The 16444-nt window shown below is 44.2% G+C and overlaps 1 protein-coding gene across 1 annotated transcript; it reads right to left on the bottom strand.

Moving 5' to 3' along the window:
* Window positions 1-6621: 6621 nt before the first annotated feature.
* trim45 (tripartite motif containing 45) lies at window positions 6622-16371 on the bottom strand. Its single transcript, XM_053440611.1, has 8 exons — window positions 15685-16371; window positions 12664-12952; window positions 12428-12573; window positions 11398-11714; window positions 8806-8935; window positions 8525-8639; window positions 8017-8143; window positions 6622-7762 (listed from the first exon to the last, which is right to left on the bottom strand). The coding sequence occupies exons 1-8, from the start codon at window positions 16125-16127 to the stop codon at window positions 7608-7610; spliced, it is 1722 nt and encodes a 573-aa protein (XP_053296586.1). The 5' UTR covers window positions 16128-16371; the 3' UTR covers window positions 6622-7607.
* Window positions 16372-16444: the final 73 nt, after the last annotated feature.

Raw genomic sequence — 16444 nt, 5'->3', positions numbered from 1 at the left:
CCACGGTAATTAAAAAAAATAAAGATGTATTATTCACAACTCAATACACAGGGATTCTGAGACGAGAACTACTGTGACAGTGTGTGTTCATAACGCTGGAGCCGGATTGGTTTTCAGGTGACCTTCAATATATGTGTGTGTGTGTCGCCGTGACAGTGATGGAAGCCGGTGGTGTTCTCTTGCAGCCGGGAGATTAAGTGTCTTTCAAAGCGAGGATGCACTGAGGATCACAACACAGGTAATATGATGCTGTGTGTGGGTTACGTGCATCTTCGTCATCAAACCTTTATGTCTCTTACTCTTTAATACGTGTTGTACGCTGGTCCCAGTTTTAAAGCTAATTGCTTTTTATAGGTTTTATGATGATCGGGCAACTACACCATTTAATCAAATTTTGACCAATGCTTGGAACATTGACATGTGCCTCATATACCCCAATCACACAGTGATTTCTATTGAAATCATTATCGTGCCATTTAATAATGACATCATCATGACCATACCCTATGATGACACATTTGATCCTAATAAGCTACAGAAAAATTGGTTTCAAAACATAATGCATTGGTTGACATCAAAGGATCATAAATTATTGTTTTAGATCTGTATAAACTTTAGGTCCTGTATAAAGTCCTGTGGATCCTTTTATTTTGCTTGAAAGATGTTTTAAACAAACTGTGCTTTCAAATTTTTATGTTGTTTTTGAATATCCCCTTAAAACACCTTGAATTTACCTCTGTGCATGAAAGTTGCTATTTAAATGATTGACTTAGGAACTAATTCTATCACCAGGCCATCAGGTTTTTAAACATTTAGTCATGTCCAACAACCGTCAGATCTGTTCACCTGGTTGTTCTCACTTGCGCTTTGTAAATGTTCAATAGCTTATACATAAACCCTATATCTTACAGTTTAAAGTCGTCATTACATTTGCTTCCTCAAATTCTACCATGCAGGCTTTGTATGCATGAAGGATTTATAGTAGTATGTTGTATTTTACTTTAAACTTTCTACTTTGCTTTTATTTTATTCTAAGGCAATTAGAATGTTTATTTTCATCCAACACCTTTCATTGTACTGTCAGGCCTGTGTTAACTTGCACATGAAAAAATTAAACTTGAAACAAAATGGCCTTAACTGTTGCATAAAAGAAAAGATGCGTGACGTCATTTTCTGATTTCTTCATGACATCGCTTGTCGTATGACATCAGATTATAAGGAATATTTTTTCTGATTCTGAAAAGTCTTGAAAGATGTGTTTTTCCACATTCCACCATATTTGTGTTGACCTTTGATTGATCAGCTTCAAAACTTAATCATCAAATCTCCACTCCAAGATACAAAAATCAAACATAATCCCCTTTTACAGTTGATTTAAAATTGTGATCTCGACACACAGGGAATAATATACTCTGAGCCTCCTGTACTTAGTAGAGTGACAGTGACCTCTGACCTCAGGGAGGAGACACTGGTCTTCTGGATGTTTCAGGCTAAAGACTGAAAACTGATGATGACTCCTCATCAACTCTGGGGCAGCTTTGCAAAAGTCTCAGAAAATCAATATTTGGAGTCTTTTGAAATAGTGCTTATTTCAATCTGTCTTCTGTGTCTCTTTTACTTCCCTCTTCACTGTCCCATGTGGTCCTTCTTAACTTCTGCTTTAAAAGGGACCGTGGGATGTTGGTTTGCATGAGACAAAAAATGAATAAATACAGTAAAACACAAAGTATTGATTTCACATGGGAAATATCAAATTTATAAACAACCTGAATAACTGTATAATGCCGAATGTGATAAACCACACATACACACGCAGTTTATGTTCCCAGATAATTCATAATATGTAGGAAAAAAATAATATATATATATATATAAGATAAAAACAACAAATGTGATCCTATAAATTAGCTGTTGGTGATCTGGGAATCAATAAAAGCAGAACTAGTGTTAAGATATGAGAAATCATTATAATTATTATCTTTATCATTAGGTATGGGCATTCGATTAAATTGTCTTCATCGATCGTCGGGAGAATTAATGACGAATTTTCGATTAATCATTAATATATTTATATAGAAAAATTCACTATTTATAGGCTATATTAAAATGCAGTGAAAATAAATTAAAAAAAACGTGTTTCCTCATTGAGATCTTTATTACAATCAACAAAATATGCTCCGCCGTAATCTTAAGCAGCGGAGCCGACAGCTAGAAGCCGGTGCTACTAAACACAACTGACCCTCGTTTTTTTTTCTCTAAAATAAAATAATAATAATAATAATATAAAAAAACAATCATGTTAAACAATAACTTAACCACAAATATATAATACCTAGGTCTGACAGGTTTTGCCAAATGTAACTCAGAACTATCAAACAAGGCACCGAGCCGAGAAAGCTTCATAAAAATAACCAGTGACTCACATACAACTTCAGCACCAGCCTACTGATTTGTGTTGAGAAAGATGAGCATGTTAACATGCTCTGGGGTCAGACGCGAGCGCAGCCTGGTGACCGTCAGTCCAGCCGACGAAAAAACCCGGTCTGAGGGGACTGACGTCGCCGTGATACACATGTAGCTCCGTGCTAACTTGGCTAGCCTGGGGAACCTTATTCCATTCACTTTCCACCAGTTTCTAGGGCTGCAATCCAGGGCTAGGGGAGCTTCTCTCAGTAAGTTATGAAGTTCTGCTTCGATGCCAGAATCACATTGAGTGGTATAGTGCTCCCAAAGGAAATGTGTCATAGTAGAGATCTGGGACTGGGGGGCCGCTGCTCCGGTGTTTGCGCTCCCCTCGTCTGTGTCAGACAACGCAGGCTCCTCGTCTCCACCCGCCTCTGGGATAGCTTCGCAGTGTTGGCAGTAAACCAAGTAATTTTTTAACTCAAAATGGTCCCACGCTACACTTCGCCGTGACTTCTTCATGTTTACTTCGGAAATGGAAATACACGATAACTCGCAGGCAGTGTTGCCAACTCCTCAGTAAGGAAAGTAGCTATTGGCTGTCCTAAAAGTCGCTAGATGTTGCTAAATGACGTCATCTCCTAATTTGCTTACTGTAATGGTACGCTATAGGACGTACAGAAAGTGAGAGAAAAACACCCTAAATATGTTTAGAACTTAAAATAAGCTTTCTTCTACAGAAGCTTACTACATTCACTTTTTTCTGGGATAATTATCTCGGAAATTCCGAGACAAATGCCTTAAAAAATAAAAAATAAAACTGAATGCAATACGCTTCCGTATTCTTCTGTTGATTCTTTTTTTTTTATTATCTTGCCATTGAAATAGGCCATCACTTCTCAAAAAACCTTCATGACTTTAATGCTGTATCTAGACCCACATACATAAATCGATTTTGTCCTGTATTGTTAAATGTTAGAATAACAAATTTAATGAAAAGGCTGTTATGTAGGGTGGAACTTCTAGCTCTAGGTCCAACCCTCCTCCGTTGATGTGCGCCGCAGGATGATGTGCGCCGCAGGACGATGTGCGCCACAGGATGAAGTGCGCAGCAGGATGATGTGCGCCGCAGGATGATGTGCACGGCAGGATGATGTGAGCCGCAGGATGATGTGCGCCGCAAGATGATGTGCGCCGCAAGATGATGTGTGCTGCAAGATGATTTGCCGCAGGATGATGTGCACCGGAGGATTATGTGCACCGCACGATGATGTGCGCGGCAAGATGATGTGCGGCGCAGGATGATGTGCGCTGCAGTATGATGTGCGCCGCATGATGTTGTGCACCGCACGATGATGTGCCCGCAAGATGATGTGTGCCGCAGGACGATGTGTGCCGATGTGCGCCACAGGATGATTTGCGCTGCAGGATGATGTGGGCAGCAGGATGATGTGCGCCGCAAGATGATGTGTGGTGATGTTGATGTGCACCGCAGGACGATGTGCGCCGCACCATGATGTGTGTTTCAGGATGAAGTGCGCAGCAGGACGATGTGCGCCGCAGGACGAAGCACTGCATGATGAAGTGCACCCATGATGTGCGCAGCAGGAGGATGTGCGCTGCAGGATGATGTGAGCTGCAGGATGATGTGCGCTGCAGGATGATGTGAGGTGATGATGATATGCGCTGCAGGATGATGTGCGCTGTATGATGATGTGTGGGCGCTGCATGATGATGTGCTCCGCGGGATGATTTACGCAGCAGGATGGTGTGCGGTGATGATGATATGCGCCACAGGATGATGTGCATGCAGGATGATGTGCGCCGCAGGATGATGTGCGCCGCAAGATGATGTGCGCCGCAGGATGATGTGCGCCGCAGGATGATGTGCGCCGCAAGATGATGTGCGCCGCAGGATGATGTGCGCCGCAGGATGATGTGTGCCGCATGAAAGGTGCAGTGATGATGTGCGCTGCAGGATGATGTGCGCTGCAGGATGATGTGCGCTGCAGGATGATGTGCGCCGGATGATGTGCGCCGCAGGATGAAGTGCGCCGCAAGATGATGTGTGCCGCAGGATGATGTGTGCCGCATGAAAGGTGCAGTGATGATGTGCGCTGCAGGATGATGTGCACCTTAGGATGATGTGCGCCGCAGGATGATGTGCGCCGGATGATGTGCGCCGCAGGATGAAGTGCGCCGCAAGATGATGTGCGCCGCAGGATGATGTGTGCCGCATGAAAGGTGCAGTGATGATGTGCGCTGCAGGATGATGTGCACCTTAGGATGATGTGCGCTGCAGGATGATGTGCGCCGCACTGTTAAGTGGGGAGGCATTGCTAGCTCTATGTCCAACCCTCCTCATTTATCCGGGCTTGGGACCAGCAAAATGAGCCAAAAGAGATACTCTGGCAGAGCAAGTTTTGTTTTTCATAAGTTTAGATTTTTTTTCAGTGTCCTGAATGGGTTCAGTTTCACCACGTTCCACACGGGAGATGAAGAGACTGATTTCAATAACTCGTGACTCATATTTTCCAGTGACAGTGAAGATACATTGACACTTACATCCCTCTCTGTAAGCCAGGGCAGGATCAGCGGTGGCTTTGCGCATTCGCGATTCATTTGCAGTCTGGAGGACGCGGAGTGTGGGTCTCCTATCTGCTCTGAATGCAGGACTCCTGCGTAAGGCAACTGGGATACTGACCGCCTGTGAGTGCGTTGGGACGGCGGAGGGGCTCACGGCAGTACCCGCTGCTCGTTGAGGACAGTAACTGCAGAACGATACGTGCTTTAACGTCAGTCTCCAAAACACCAGAAAGTCTCCGATATCACCAGAAAAAGTCGCTAGATTTATCGCTAGTAGCTCTTCCAGTGCTGAACGTGGAAAAATATTAAACATAAGAAAAGGCAAGTCTCGTGTCTGTGACAATATTGTATCATAATCTCTCAATTACAAGCTACATTACCCCAGAGCTCAACGGCGGCTGAAGGTTTATGAGATCTGGCGTGAGTTATTCTCTCTGGGTGCACAGGAGTTCACTGTCATTGTTCAACTCAGTGCGTTTGTGTGTGTGTGTGTGTGTGTGTGTGTGTGTGTGTGTCTGCCAGCCCAGTAGCTACAAGTCCATTGAAAGTAGGGAGGAAGTGAAGAAAGTGAGAAATCAATAATGAAGGTATTGGTTTGATACACTCCCTCATCTTTTGCCGTCACCTAATGGAAGTGTTTGTGTTTGTGTGTGTGTGTGTGTGTGTGTGTGTGCGCGTGCCCCTCAGTGACCTCCAGTTTCCAGTTGTAAACCTTTTCCTTCAGGCATCGACCGCCACTTGAATCAGTTAATAGCTCGCATCCAATTAGCAGTGACTGAGCTGTTACTGTGTTCGAAGGAGTGACACCTCTGACATTGCTGATGCCACCTCCTCTGTGATGGGTTTCCAGTTGAACAGGTCCCTATTCATCAAATTTTCATGGAGAGTCAATCTTAAAGCGCTTTAGATGATTTTAAGCAACGATGCAGGATCCATCAGGAGCCTCTGAGCATCACTTCAGAGGACTTGTGAGAACGCTGATTATGAGTGATTTGTAAAAGAAAAGCACAACGAAGTTTGTGTCACAAGCTGAGGGACAAGATCATTATATCTGGAGGAGCAGGCGGGGAGAAAAAAAACTCTCTCCCACCACCTGCTGGTTCAGAGAGGGACTGTCAGGCTCAATTAAATGTGAAGGTGTTACTGAGACGGGGAAAAGGGTTGACACTTCTGCTCAAGTTTCATTTAAAATCTATATAAAAGTTATTTACTTACAAACATACGCTTGCCAAGAGAGCTCAATGCACAGCAAATTACGTAAACACATGCAAATAGAAAAAAATCATCAATTTGAAGAGACATGCGCTGAAAGAAGTCACATGTAAATATAGAAACGCGCTGCAATTAAAGAATACAACACCGGAAATGTTTCCAGGGGACCAGGAAAAGTCATGTACCTGGCTGCAGGTCAATGGTTTATGAAGATCAATCACCACTGACAATAGCAGACTTCAATAACTTCTTACGTTCCTTAAGACATGGCACCTTAAATACTATTGTACTGAAGTATTATAATATTTCAATTTAGTTAATTTTCATTTATGTGTTACTTAATTCTTTAAGGGGATATCTGCAAAAATAAAAAAGCAACTATTCCCTATTTGTTTCTTTCTTTCAAATGACAAAGCAGAATTTCAAAAAGTGAAATTTTTTTATTTCATTGTACAGGCACAAATTTCCAGAAATTAAACTGGCAAAACCTGGAAAAGTTTCAAGTGTTGAACAGATAGATGAATGTAAAGTCAGTGCAAAATGGAAATATTTAAAAAATGTGAACAGCAGCAGCAAAGTCACAGTGTTAGAGACGATCCCTGTTATTGTCATTGTAAAGATAATGGACCACAAATGAAAAAAAGTTCATCTTCATGTTTAAGATTTCTATAAATATACTTTACTATTCATCATTTACAAGAAAAAACTATATATACTATATATGTATTTGTACTCACACTACAGATAAGGCATATTCAGAGATATACAGTGAATAAGTGGCTGGTAAGAGGTTTGTGTTTGTGGTCAGTGCTGGAGACAAATGACTTTGTATTCTGAGAGGAAACCGCCTGCATCTTCCAGGTCACTGTTTCCAGATCGTTTCACCTAGAAATTAAGGCAAATTATCGCTGCCATCTTGCGTTTCTTTGACGTCTTTTGTAACCAGAGTCTGAGCCGTAAGGAATCGGGAGGGGGAGCCACAGTTGTGAGGTCCCGACCAAACATGCCCTCGACCAATCACGATTCAGTCTCCATTGTCAATCATGACGTTCACCTTGTTTTATACCTTCAAATAACTAATTCAAACCAAAATACTCAAAAACATGATGAAGTTAACCAACATCAGTGTGATAACAGCGACCTTTAAATGACAGAGCCCATCTTCAAGAACATCTGATTGTCATATTGTCCGTCCATGTCAACTCTGTGGCACCAGATAATGAGGGGGTCAAAGACACAGACCTGGACGTTCCGCCTCAGTCACTGTATCCTTGAAGCGTCACTTTCTTTTCGAACCCGCTCAAGATTCACACCAGCAACCCCTCACTTGCTACCCCGCCACCCTGAACCTTCCGTTGCCGCCAACCTCTGGTAACGTGCATCCTCTCGACGGGTCTCCTTTCACCTCAGAGCTCCACGGTTCGCAGGTGGCCGCGGGGTGAAACCGCAGCCTGCACGCTCGGAGGCAAACACTCGGACTGCTCGGTGGTGCTGCCACAGCACGACCAGTGAGGCTTCCCGGGGTGTCCCTTATGACTGTGACCGCAGCCTTTAAATCCTCCTGCAAGATCAGGACAGAAGATCAGAAACGGCAGCCTGAGAAATATAATCGATTTGCTGATATGAGTCTTTCACAAACTGTATCTGTGTTTGCCGTTAAGATAACTTTTATTTTACAGATTAAACTATGCAGAAAAGATGTGCATTTATGTTCAAGTTCTGTGTATTTGAGTTATATATGAGAAAAGTTGAGGTTCATCTTTAAAATATGAAGTATTGATCAGTCTCCCTCCTGTCAGGATCTCCTCTATGTACCTGGCATGGTTCCTGGGCAGCCACATCGAGCTTCCTTGGCTCCTCCGCTGGAGCAGAAGCAGCAGCAGTGGAACGTCCCGCTGTGTCGCCTCATCTTCCTCTGCACGTTCAGAGTAAACGGTGAACCCTGCAAGAGGAGAGGAGAGAGTCAGTCGGCTGCCGTATGTCTCTCTGTTGGTCCAGGCCGACAGACACCCACATTAGATAAGAGCAGAAAGATTCTCATTCATCAACGTGTACTTTGACTTCTTGGTTTGGTCCATGTCCCATCTCTTGACATGGAGGAGACCTTTTCTGACCTATACTGCAGGCAGCCACCAGGGAGCGATATATTATTTTGGGCTTAAACTTTAACAGCTGTCACGTTGTCAGGATGATTAACAGTTCTAAGCATCAAATTAAACTATTTCAAGATGCAAAGTAATCAAGAACAAGTGTTTTACGGCAACGGATTAATTCCCTGTATTCTCATATTTTATTTTGACAAACTAGCTAGGTTGATATTTACCTTGACGTGTTGAGCTCTGACACAAACCCACACTGAGTAGCTTCCCGACTCTGCATGTGTCAATGAGACGCTGTACGATCCGTCGCTGTTGTCGACCACTGTCGTCTTCACAGAGCTGAAAGAAACAGAAATCTTATTACAGCTAAAATAATATAGTTTCTTCCTATTTATCAATACTCTTATGAAATTATAGCCTCATTCAAGTTTTGGCGTGTGGAATCTTTTCCTCTTCCTGCCCCACTGATCCTGAAAGTTCTGACAAAGCTGACCCCGTCACTCACCACTTTTTCTTCTCCTTGTGGACGACGCTGACCAGCACGTGTTCTCCACCTCGTGCCAACTGCTCTCCGGCGGAGTCTCGGCACACCAGGGTGAAGTGGCCCTGTTCGCCCTCCTCGCCCCGCTGCAGACCTGCGCCCATGAGGGGTCCAAGGTGAGAGGTCACACAGAACCGCTGAGCAAGAAAGTAAAAACAATGCACCGCATGGCCGACAGCATTTAACTCCTGACTGTGTGACTGCTGAACGTCTCAATCCCAAAAGAATAACCTCCTCTCGTCTGTGGAGGATTGTTACATGACATCAGGGATTTACGACCAGGAACAGCAGTGGTGAGGTTGGGTGATAAAACATGGCAGCTGTCATGTTCTTCTACACATTTCTTCATGCACCTGTTATCGTAATAAAACAGTAGAATCTCACCCAAACTTGACAGGAAGTAAGAGATCTAACTCTGCCACGAAAAAAAACTTCAGACTGATTGTTCCCTTTTCAGAAAAACACTGATTGAGACATGAACATGGACAAGGCTGTCGCCAGCATGAAGGTCGTCTGTCCCATACTTGTGACAACTAAAAAACGCCCTCGGAGAAAACCTTTAAATTTGGTATAAAGGTCCACTCACGTATTAACCGATTTGATTCGGGTGGTCAAAGGTCAAGGTTGCCTTTTGACCTCTTGGACATGATATCTCCAGTCTGTCTTTAGGGAATTTCTTCACATTTTGACCCCAGTCGTTACTTGGACTTAAAGATGAACTGATTGGATTGCAGAGGTCAAAGGTCACAGTGACCTCATATGAACCTGGAAAAACAGATGTAAGTAGCGCTGTTTGGCAGAGGCACGCCGGTATTTATAGTTTCATCATAAGACTTTCTGAATGATAGAAAAACTTTTTCTGTTGCATTCTTTTGAACATTCGTTTAAAACACAGGATTCAAACACAGCAGTTATGACCATATGCCACTGCTAATGTGCTACGGTTATAAATACTGTAGTATACCATCATCACTGCTGCTAATGGGTGTGAACTATCGGTGAATCTATGTCTGTGTGCTTCCTGAGCCGAGCAGCCAGCAGCTGTCGCCACTACAGAGCCAGCTGTCCCGGACCACATTTCACCTGTGAGCCTCAGCCTCATCGTCCAATCCACCACTTCCAAGCCTCTCAGGCCACAGCGAGGGGATAATCGTCAGTAAGCCTCTGTGATTTCTGCTCTCTGATAGTCAACATACTGCACAGATCTGACCCTTGTCCGCCCCCGGAAATGAAGCCAGACGCAGCTGGTGCAAAAGTTTGCTTGAAAACCGGGAGCTACAGATGTTTCAGCAGATGCAGTGACGCTGCGGTTTCAAGTCTTAAGTGTGTGTGCTAATGTGTGTAGCTGTTGGAATGCGCAGTAAAGGATTATCTTATTTTAACAGAGGAATACATGAATCCAACGAGACAATTTACTGTTTTTTTACATTGTCTTTCATTGGTAGTAAATCATTTTTTAATCTCCAATAATGTTTGAATTATTTGAATTGTGTTTTTTATCAATCAGATTATAAATAAGCGCCCATCACAGTCTCCTTCAGGACAAGTTGATGTCTTTAAATTGTTTATTTAGTCCAATCAAAGATATATAATTTCAATAGTGAATAAAGCAGTAAATTGCACCAAATGCTTGGGATTTTTCTACTACGAAAATATTTTTAGTAACCACAGATATTGTGTGTTTTTGTATCTATGATGCCTTTGCTCTATAATTGAGTGTTATGATTAGAGAGTGATTATTTAGACTTACTGCACAGTCACAGATGGAGACTTAGGAGAACATAGATTTTGTTTGAATTAACTGCACATGGCCGAGTTGAATGCACAAACAGTTATTCTACCAAAAATAGGTGCTGGAACAACAATTTAACTTTTGAAATTCACCTTCACTCAAGGTGAAGGTGTGTTTTTCTTGCTTTTTAAAACCCTGGAGTCCTCAACAGAAATAATCCATGTGGCTTGAAAATGTCCTGCAGCCACTTGCAATGTGGCTGTGTTTGTGTGTGTGTGTGTGTTTTGTTGTGCGTTAACACCCCCCCTGCTCTGCCTTCAGGCATGTTGAGTCCCCTCAACATTCCTTTAGTCCCAAAGGAATTTCTGTCTTTGAGCCAAAACACCCGGGAAGATTACAATGTCTGCTCCAGTGGAGTCAGTAATCAACTCTCCAACTCCTCCCCCCTCAACTCTAACACACACACACACACACACACACACACACACACACACACACACACACACACACACACACACACACACACACACACACACACACACACACACACACACACACACACACACACACACACACACACACACACACACACACACACACACAGACAGAGACACACACACACACACACACACACACACACACACACGCGCACACAAACCTGGGTACAGGAGACTGTTGCAACATCGTGGTCAGACCTCCCCCCCAACAAGGCCCCTCGTCATTAAGTTTCAGCCAAAAGCATCGTCATTTTAAAAGTTTGGTAGAAGACTACAAAGTAAAAATGTAAGATGTGGGAATTTTGCATATTCTCATCAGGGTGTTACCTTCCCCTTCAATGGTGCACTTGCTGAGGTCCACTTTCTTAGAGCTGAGGACCCCGACCACCGGGTAGCCCTCCACCTCACCCGCCGGCTCCCCGGGCATGAAGCAGATGCTGCTGCCATCGTCGGGGGCGACGGTTGCCGGGTGCGGGTCGTAGCTGCTCTCCGCCAGACTGGTCAGTCTCCTCAGGGTCACTCCTTTGACGCTCAGGATCTCAGTGTCAGAGCCGGAGCCCAGCAGTCTCTCCGCAAACTCCACACTGCCTCGGACGTCCAGCAGCGCCTGCTTCAGCTGAGCCCTCTGCAGGTGGAGCTGGTTCCTGTCGTACAAACACCGCATGAATAACCAACTGGTGGTAGGGATGTTAAATCTTTATAATCTTTCGGAATCATTCTTAAAGTTGCACTTCATTTCAACATTTTCTATTTGATCGAATCTTTAATGTTGGGCTGGAAATTGTGAGTTTCACCGTGATACCGTTATTTTATGATTTACAGTGTGGAGGCTTGTTATGTTTTTTTCTGTTGTTTTTTACTTTTGAAGGAGGGTTCCTGTTTTCTATAATTGTTTTGGTTTTAGCCGCAACACTGTTACCAACACTTCCCCCTGCAACTCCAAAAGTTTTCTGTGGACTCAAACACTTCACCAACTCCCCCACTGGCATAGTGGGGAGTAGATAATGAGTGAATTTTCATTTCTCAGTGAACTGTCCCTTTGATGATCAGATCACACAGTGTGAGCACATACATCCTGAGCTTTCGTTTTTAATCATAGATTATCTGCTCGTACACTTTGAGTTGGACTTTAACAACGTTCTCTCTAGACAGTGAACGTTCAGCTTAAGTTAAGCTCAAATGAGAACCATTACTCCTTGTTGAGAGTTTGAGTCAGACCTTATGATAATGTCTTTAATTTAGTCCCAGTTTATGTGTTTACTCGATAAACAAAAGTTTTGATTCTGCGCTGACTTAGTTTCTTCTAAGTATAAATATGTGTTTGACAATATTAAGATGTTATGTGTTTGGTTGCTACCTGCGCTGGACACGGAGCTCCTCCAGGCGATGCAGCAGAGACAGGCAGTGAGATTCCACAGCGCTGGCGTAGCCACGTGCAAACGCCCTCACCTCATTGGCTGTCGCCTCCACCCGTGCCTGCAAAGCCTCCTGGGAAACGTCCACCTGTAGGAGAGAAAGAAAATATAATAGGAACCTCTAGAGGTTGGTTTGAAGACTGACTGGGGGATGAACACTCTCAATGGGAAAATTCACCTTCTGTAGTGACTCCTCCAGACGCTCCAGGAGAGGTCGCAGTTGCCCGGCAACCAGCTCTCGGATGCGGTCTCCATGGCGATCGATGACATCATGCGTGGGACAGCAGCGGTGGTCGCAGTGCAGCGTGACGGCACAGTCCAGGCAGACAGGCAGGTCGCAGGGCTCACAGAAGAGCCGCAGCTCCTGGCCGGGGTGGAGGGGGCAGAGGACGGGACGGCAGAGACGACCACGAGACTTCAGCTTGTCCAGACCCTGAACACAGTGAGACGCTGTTCGCTTCTGCCGCCTGCAGATTTATTTTATAATAAAGTTTATGGTTAAACTCTGAAATATCAAGCCAAGAGTACGTTTCTTTGTCATGAGGGTTTGATAACAACATCTTAGGAAACATTAAATCAAATAGGGGAGAGCGGGGTAATGTGGGACATTGGGTAATGTGAGACACCCCCTGTATCTAGGCAAAGGAACACATTTGTGGTCATGTGACCATTAAGATTTCAAGCCCCTCTCATTCCCCCCTTGCCATGAAGGAGAAGTTGGTGCTGGTGCTGTGGAAAGTTAGCCTGGATGCCAGACGAACTTAGCCCCACCCACACAAATTTTGGTCGGGCAGTTCGGTCTGGAGTCGCTCCATTGGGAAAAAATTATGGCCCGACCGGGCCAATCAGATTGTCAGGGCGGGCTTTATACGATGATTGACAAATGATCAACGGTGACGTAATTAACCACGTCATCAAAGTGCCCTCGGGTTGAATTCGTTTTCAACAAACATGCCTGCCGCTGGCGAGCTGAGATGTGTAGATGCTGCCATTGAGTCTGTTTTAGAAGACATCGACAGCGCATTCATTTTGAAAGAGGAACACAGAACGTGGAGGCGACGCCAAAGCACCGCGCTAATCCCTATCGCCCCGGCGCTTGGCTGTTCACACCGGACACTGAAGCGACGCTGAACCGCCGGGCAGCGCTAATAATATCACCCGTTGATCCAGTAGATCGCTGCACGGCTTTGTGCCAGTCACACCGGAGGCTGAAGCACCGCGCTGCGTCAAGGCTGCCTCGCGGTGCTTCAGCCTCCGGTGTGACCGGCACAAAGTTTTAACATGGGAGTGGATGGGAGCCAGCTGTTATTTAAGGCTTGGCGCTGCGCTGAAGCGTCCGGTGTGAACCCGGCGTGAGTAAATAACTCACAAAGCGTTGCTTAGCATACGTCACATACTACATTGCTCTGATTGGTTGTAGGTATATCCAATTGAGCGAAGAGGAATTTTACTTCCTGGTCAGTTGAAACACGCCCCAGACCGAACTGCCCGACCAAAAATGTTGTGGGCGGGGCTAAGTTCGTCTGGCATCCAGGCTAGTGGAAAGTATGTTTTTTCACAAAAATGTGTTTTTTGCATGTAAAAGTAAATTTTCTTGCTTTGAACTTAATCAACTGTTGTGTCAAAACAAATTGATTCAGGTAGAAAAACTTATATCATACATGTTGGTGAACTTCCAAAATATAAAACCATGTGATTGATGCTAGCTGAAGATTAGCCTGAATTGCTAAGAGATGTTTTTTTTTTCTAAAACGGTGGCTGTGGGGTAAAGTGGGACAAATGCCATGAAGCACAAGTTAAGTTTAGTCTTAAACATATTCTAGTGTTATATTACATTATATATGTTTTATTTTTTATGTCATAAACATTGTAAAAAAGCCATCATGCCAAGAAACTACACCAGGAAGACAACCTGGGGCCAAACACCCCTCACAGAGATGGAGAGTGCAGCCGCTGAGGTCATGCAAGGAAAGAAGTCCTTAAGAAAAGCTGGAAGGGATAGAAATATTGATAAGACAACCCTCAAAAGATTCATAAAGAAAAAAGAGAAAGGGAAAGTAAAATCAGTAGCCTGGGGTGCAGTAGCTGAGGCAAAGAGAATATTCACAGATGAGATGGAGGAGGAGCTTCCCAAACACTTGAAACAACTAGCTGACCAGTTCCATGGCCTTGCTCCAGTTAAGTGCCGTGAACTGGCAGAGAAAAACAATATCCCTGTCCCTGCCAAATGGACAGAGAAATAATGTGCAGGTAAGCTAGGGTGTGCAAGAGATCACATGAATCATTATAATCATAAATGTGCTTAATTGACTAATCCCCATGATTCTGTTACTACTCCGATATTAGTGGTTGTCAATCTAGCTGTCAGGATTTTAACTATTACAACATGTGTTGTTATGGTAGTTTTAAAGTGGAAAAAGTAAGTGGACCACTTTACCCCTTAGCTGGGGTAAAGTGGGACACAAGACCACTTTTTTTTAAACAATCATATTTTCACTGCCCTTTGATCTGAAGAAATTCTGATCATTTCCATTTCTAGAAAACATCCTGAATTAATGGGAAATGTGTAAATTTTACTGATATATCAGTTTAGTTCGCCTAGAGGGGAGCAAATGTAAAAATGTTCCCACATCACCCCACTCTCCCCTACAGTGAAACATAAATTCATATCTGCCGATGTATCTGAAATCAATTTTTTAGATTTTTAGATTTTTCATATAGAAAATGTAAACAATGAACGTTACACAGAATCCACAGGCGAACCTGTAGAGGCAAAGTAGAGAGGAAAATAAATACAGAGCTACATTTGAACCAAATGTTTTTTGTGCTGTTTCATATAGAATAGAATACTATAGAACAGTTAAAATGAATAGAATAGAACAGAATAGATCAGTATATAAAATAATAGACTAGAACAGACAATACCTGTAGGCCTGCCAGCAGAACTCACACAGGTTAACACAGCAGACCTCACAGTAGAATACAACAGAACAGAATGGAATAGAGTGGAGTAGAATATAATTGAATAGAATAGAATAGATTATTATAGAATAGAAATATAATAGAAATGTAAGCGTGGGCCCGGCAGCAGAAATCACACAGGTTAACACAGCAGAACATATTAGAACAGAATATAATATAATAAAATAAAAATAATATAGAATATGATATATTATTACAGAATAGAATAGAAGAGTACCTGTGGGCCTGGCAGCAGAACTCGCACAGGTTAACGCAGCAGACCTCACAGCGGCTCTCGGAGCCTCCCTCCCCGCACAGGTCGCAGCTCAGCGGTCGGTCCGACAACACAGTCTCCAGGAACACGGCGTCCAGCGCCAGGTGGTCGGTGCTCAGCCCGGAGGGTCCGGAGGGAGGCAGATCCACCTCGGAGTCACAGTCCGGGCAGAGCACGGTGACGGCGGCTCGGTCCTGCTCCTGCTCCGGGCTGAGGGAGGAGATGGACCGGGAGAACGGCTCCAGCTGCCCGATACAGTCCGAGCAGAAGGTGTGGAGACACGGCAACAGCTTCGGGTCCCGGAACAAGCGATCACACACGGTACAAACTGCCAGAGGACTCATCGACTGTCCGGTTCCTCCATGTTCAGACTGATCCTGGTTCTCTGTCTGCTCACACTCAGACATGGTGAGACACGCAACTCACGACCAACCCGCTGACACACAACAAATCACTGACATACAACAAACCACTGACACACAAACCTCCTCTGCACTCATCAAACTTTCTCCACAAAGTTTCGTTTTTTTCTGTAAAGTTCAAAAATCTGTCTAGAGAAGTTGGCTGTGCTGCGTTCATGGTCCCGTGGGACACATGACACCTCACCCTCGTCCAGACCAATAGGAAACCTCTCAGGGGCGGTTCAAAGACCCTGCAGGACCCTGTGTAGCAGCGTGGGACCCTGACTGACCCCCTCTACTGGCAGGAAGGACAAACCCTTGTT

This window comes from Pleuronectes platessa, chromosome 14, assembly GCF_947347685.1.
Source record: "Pleuronectes platessa chromosome 14, fPlePla1.1, whole genome shotgun sequence".
NCBI lineage: Eukaryota > Metazoa > Chordata > Actinopteri > Pleuronectiformes > Pleuronectidae > Pleuronectes > Pleuronectes platessa.
Note: the sequence above shows the minus strand (reverse complement) of the source record. Positions and strands in the feature narration are given on the sequence as shown.

Excerpts from the sequence above, each read along its gene's own strand:
- trim45 (XM_053440611.1), bottom strand. The coding sequence starts at position 16,127 with ATGTCTGAGTGTGAGCAGACAGAGAACCAGGATCAGTCTGAACATGGA. Across the intron at positions 8,936-11,397 it reads GTGCACCATTGAAGGGGAAG|GTCTGCAGCGGGGCGAGGAG; the intron begins GTAACACCCTGA and ends TCATGGGCGCAG. Across the intron at positions 8,144-8,524 it reads TCAGAGCTCAACACGTCAAG|GGTTCACCGTTTACTCTGAA; the intron begins GTAAATATCAAC and ends CTCCTCTTGCAG.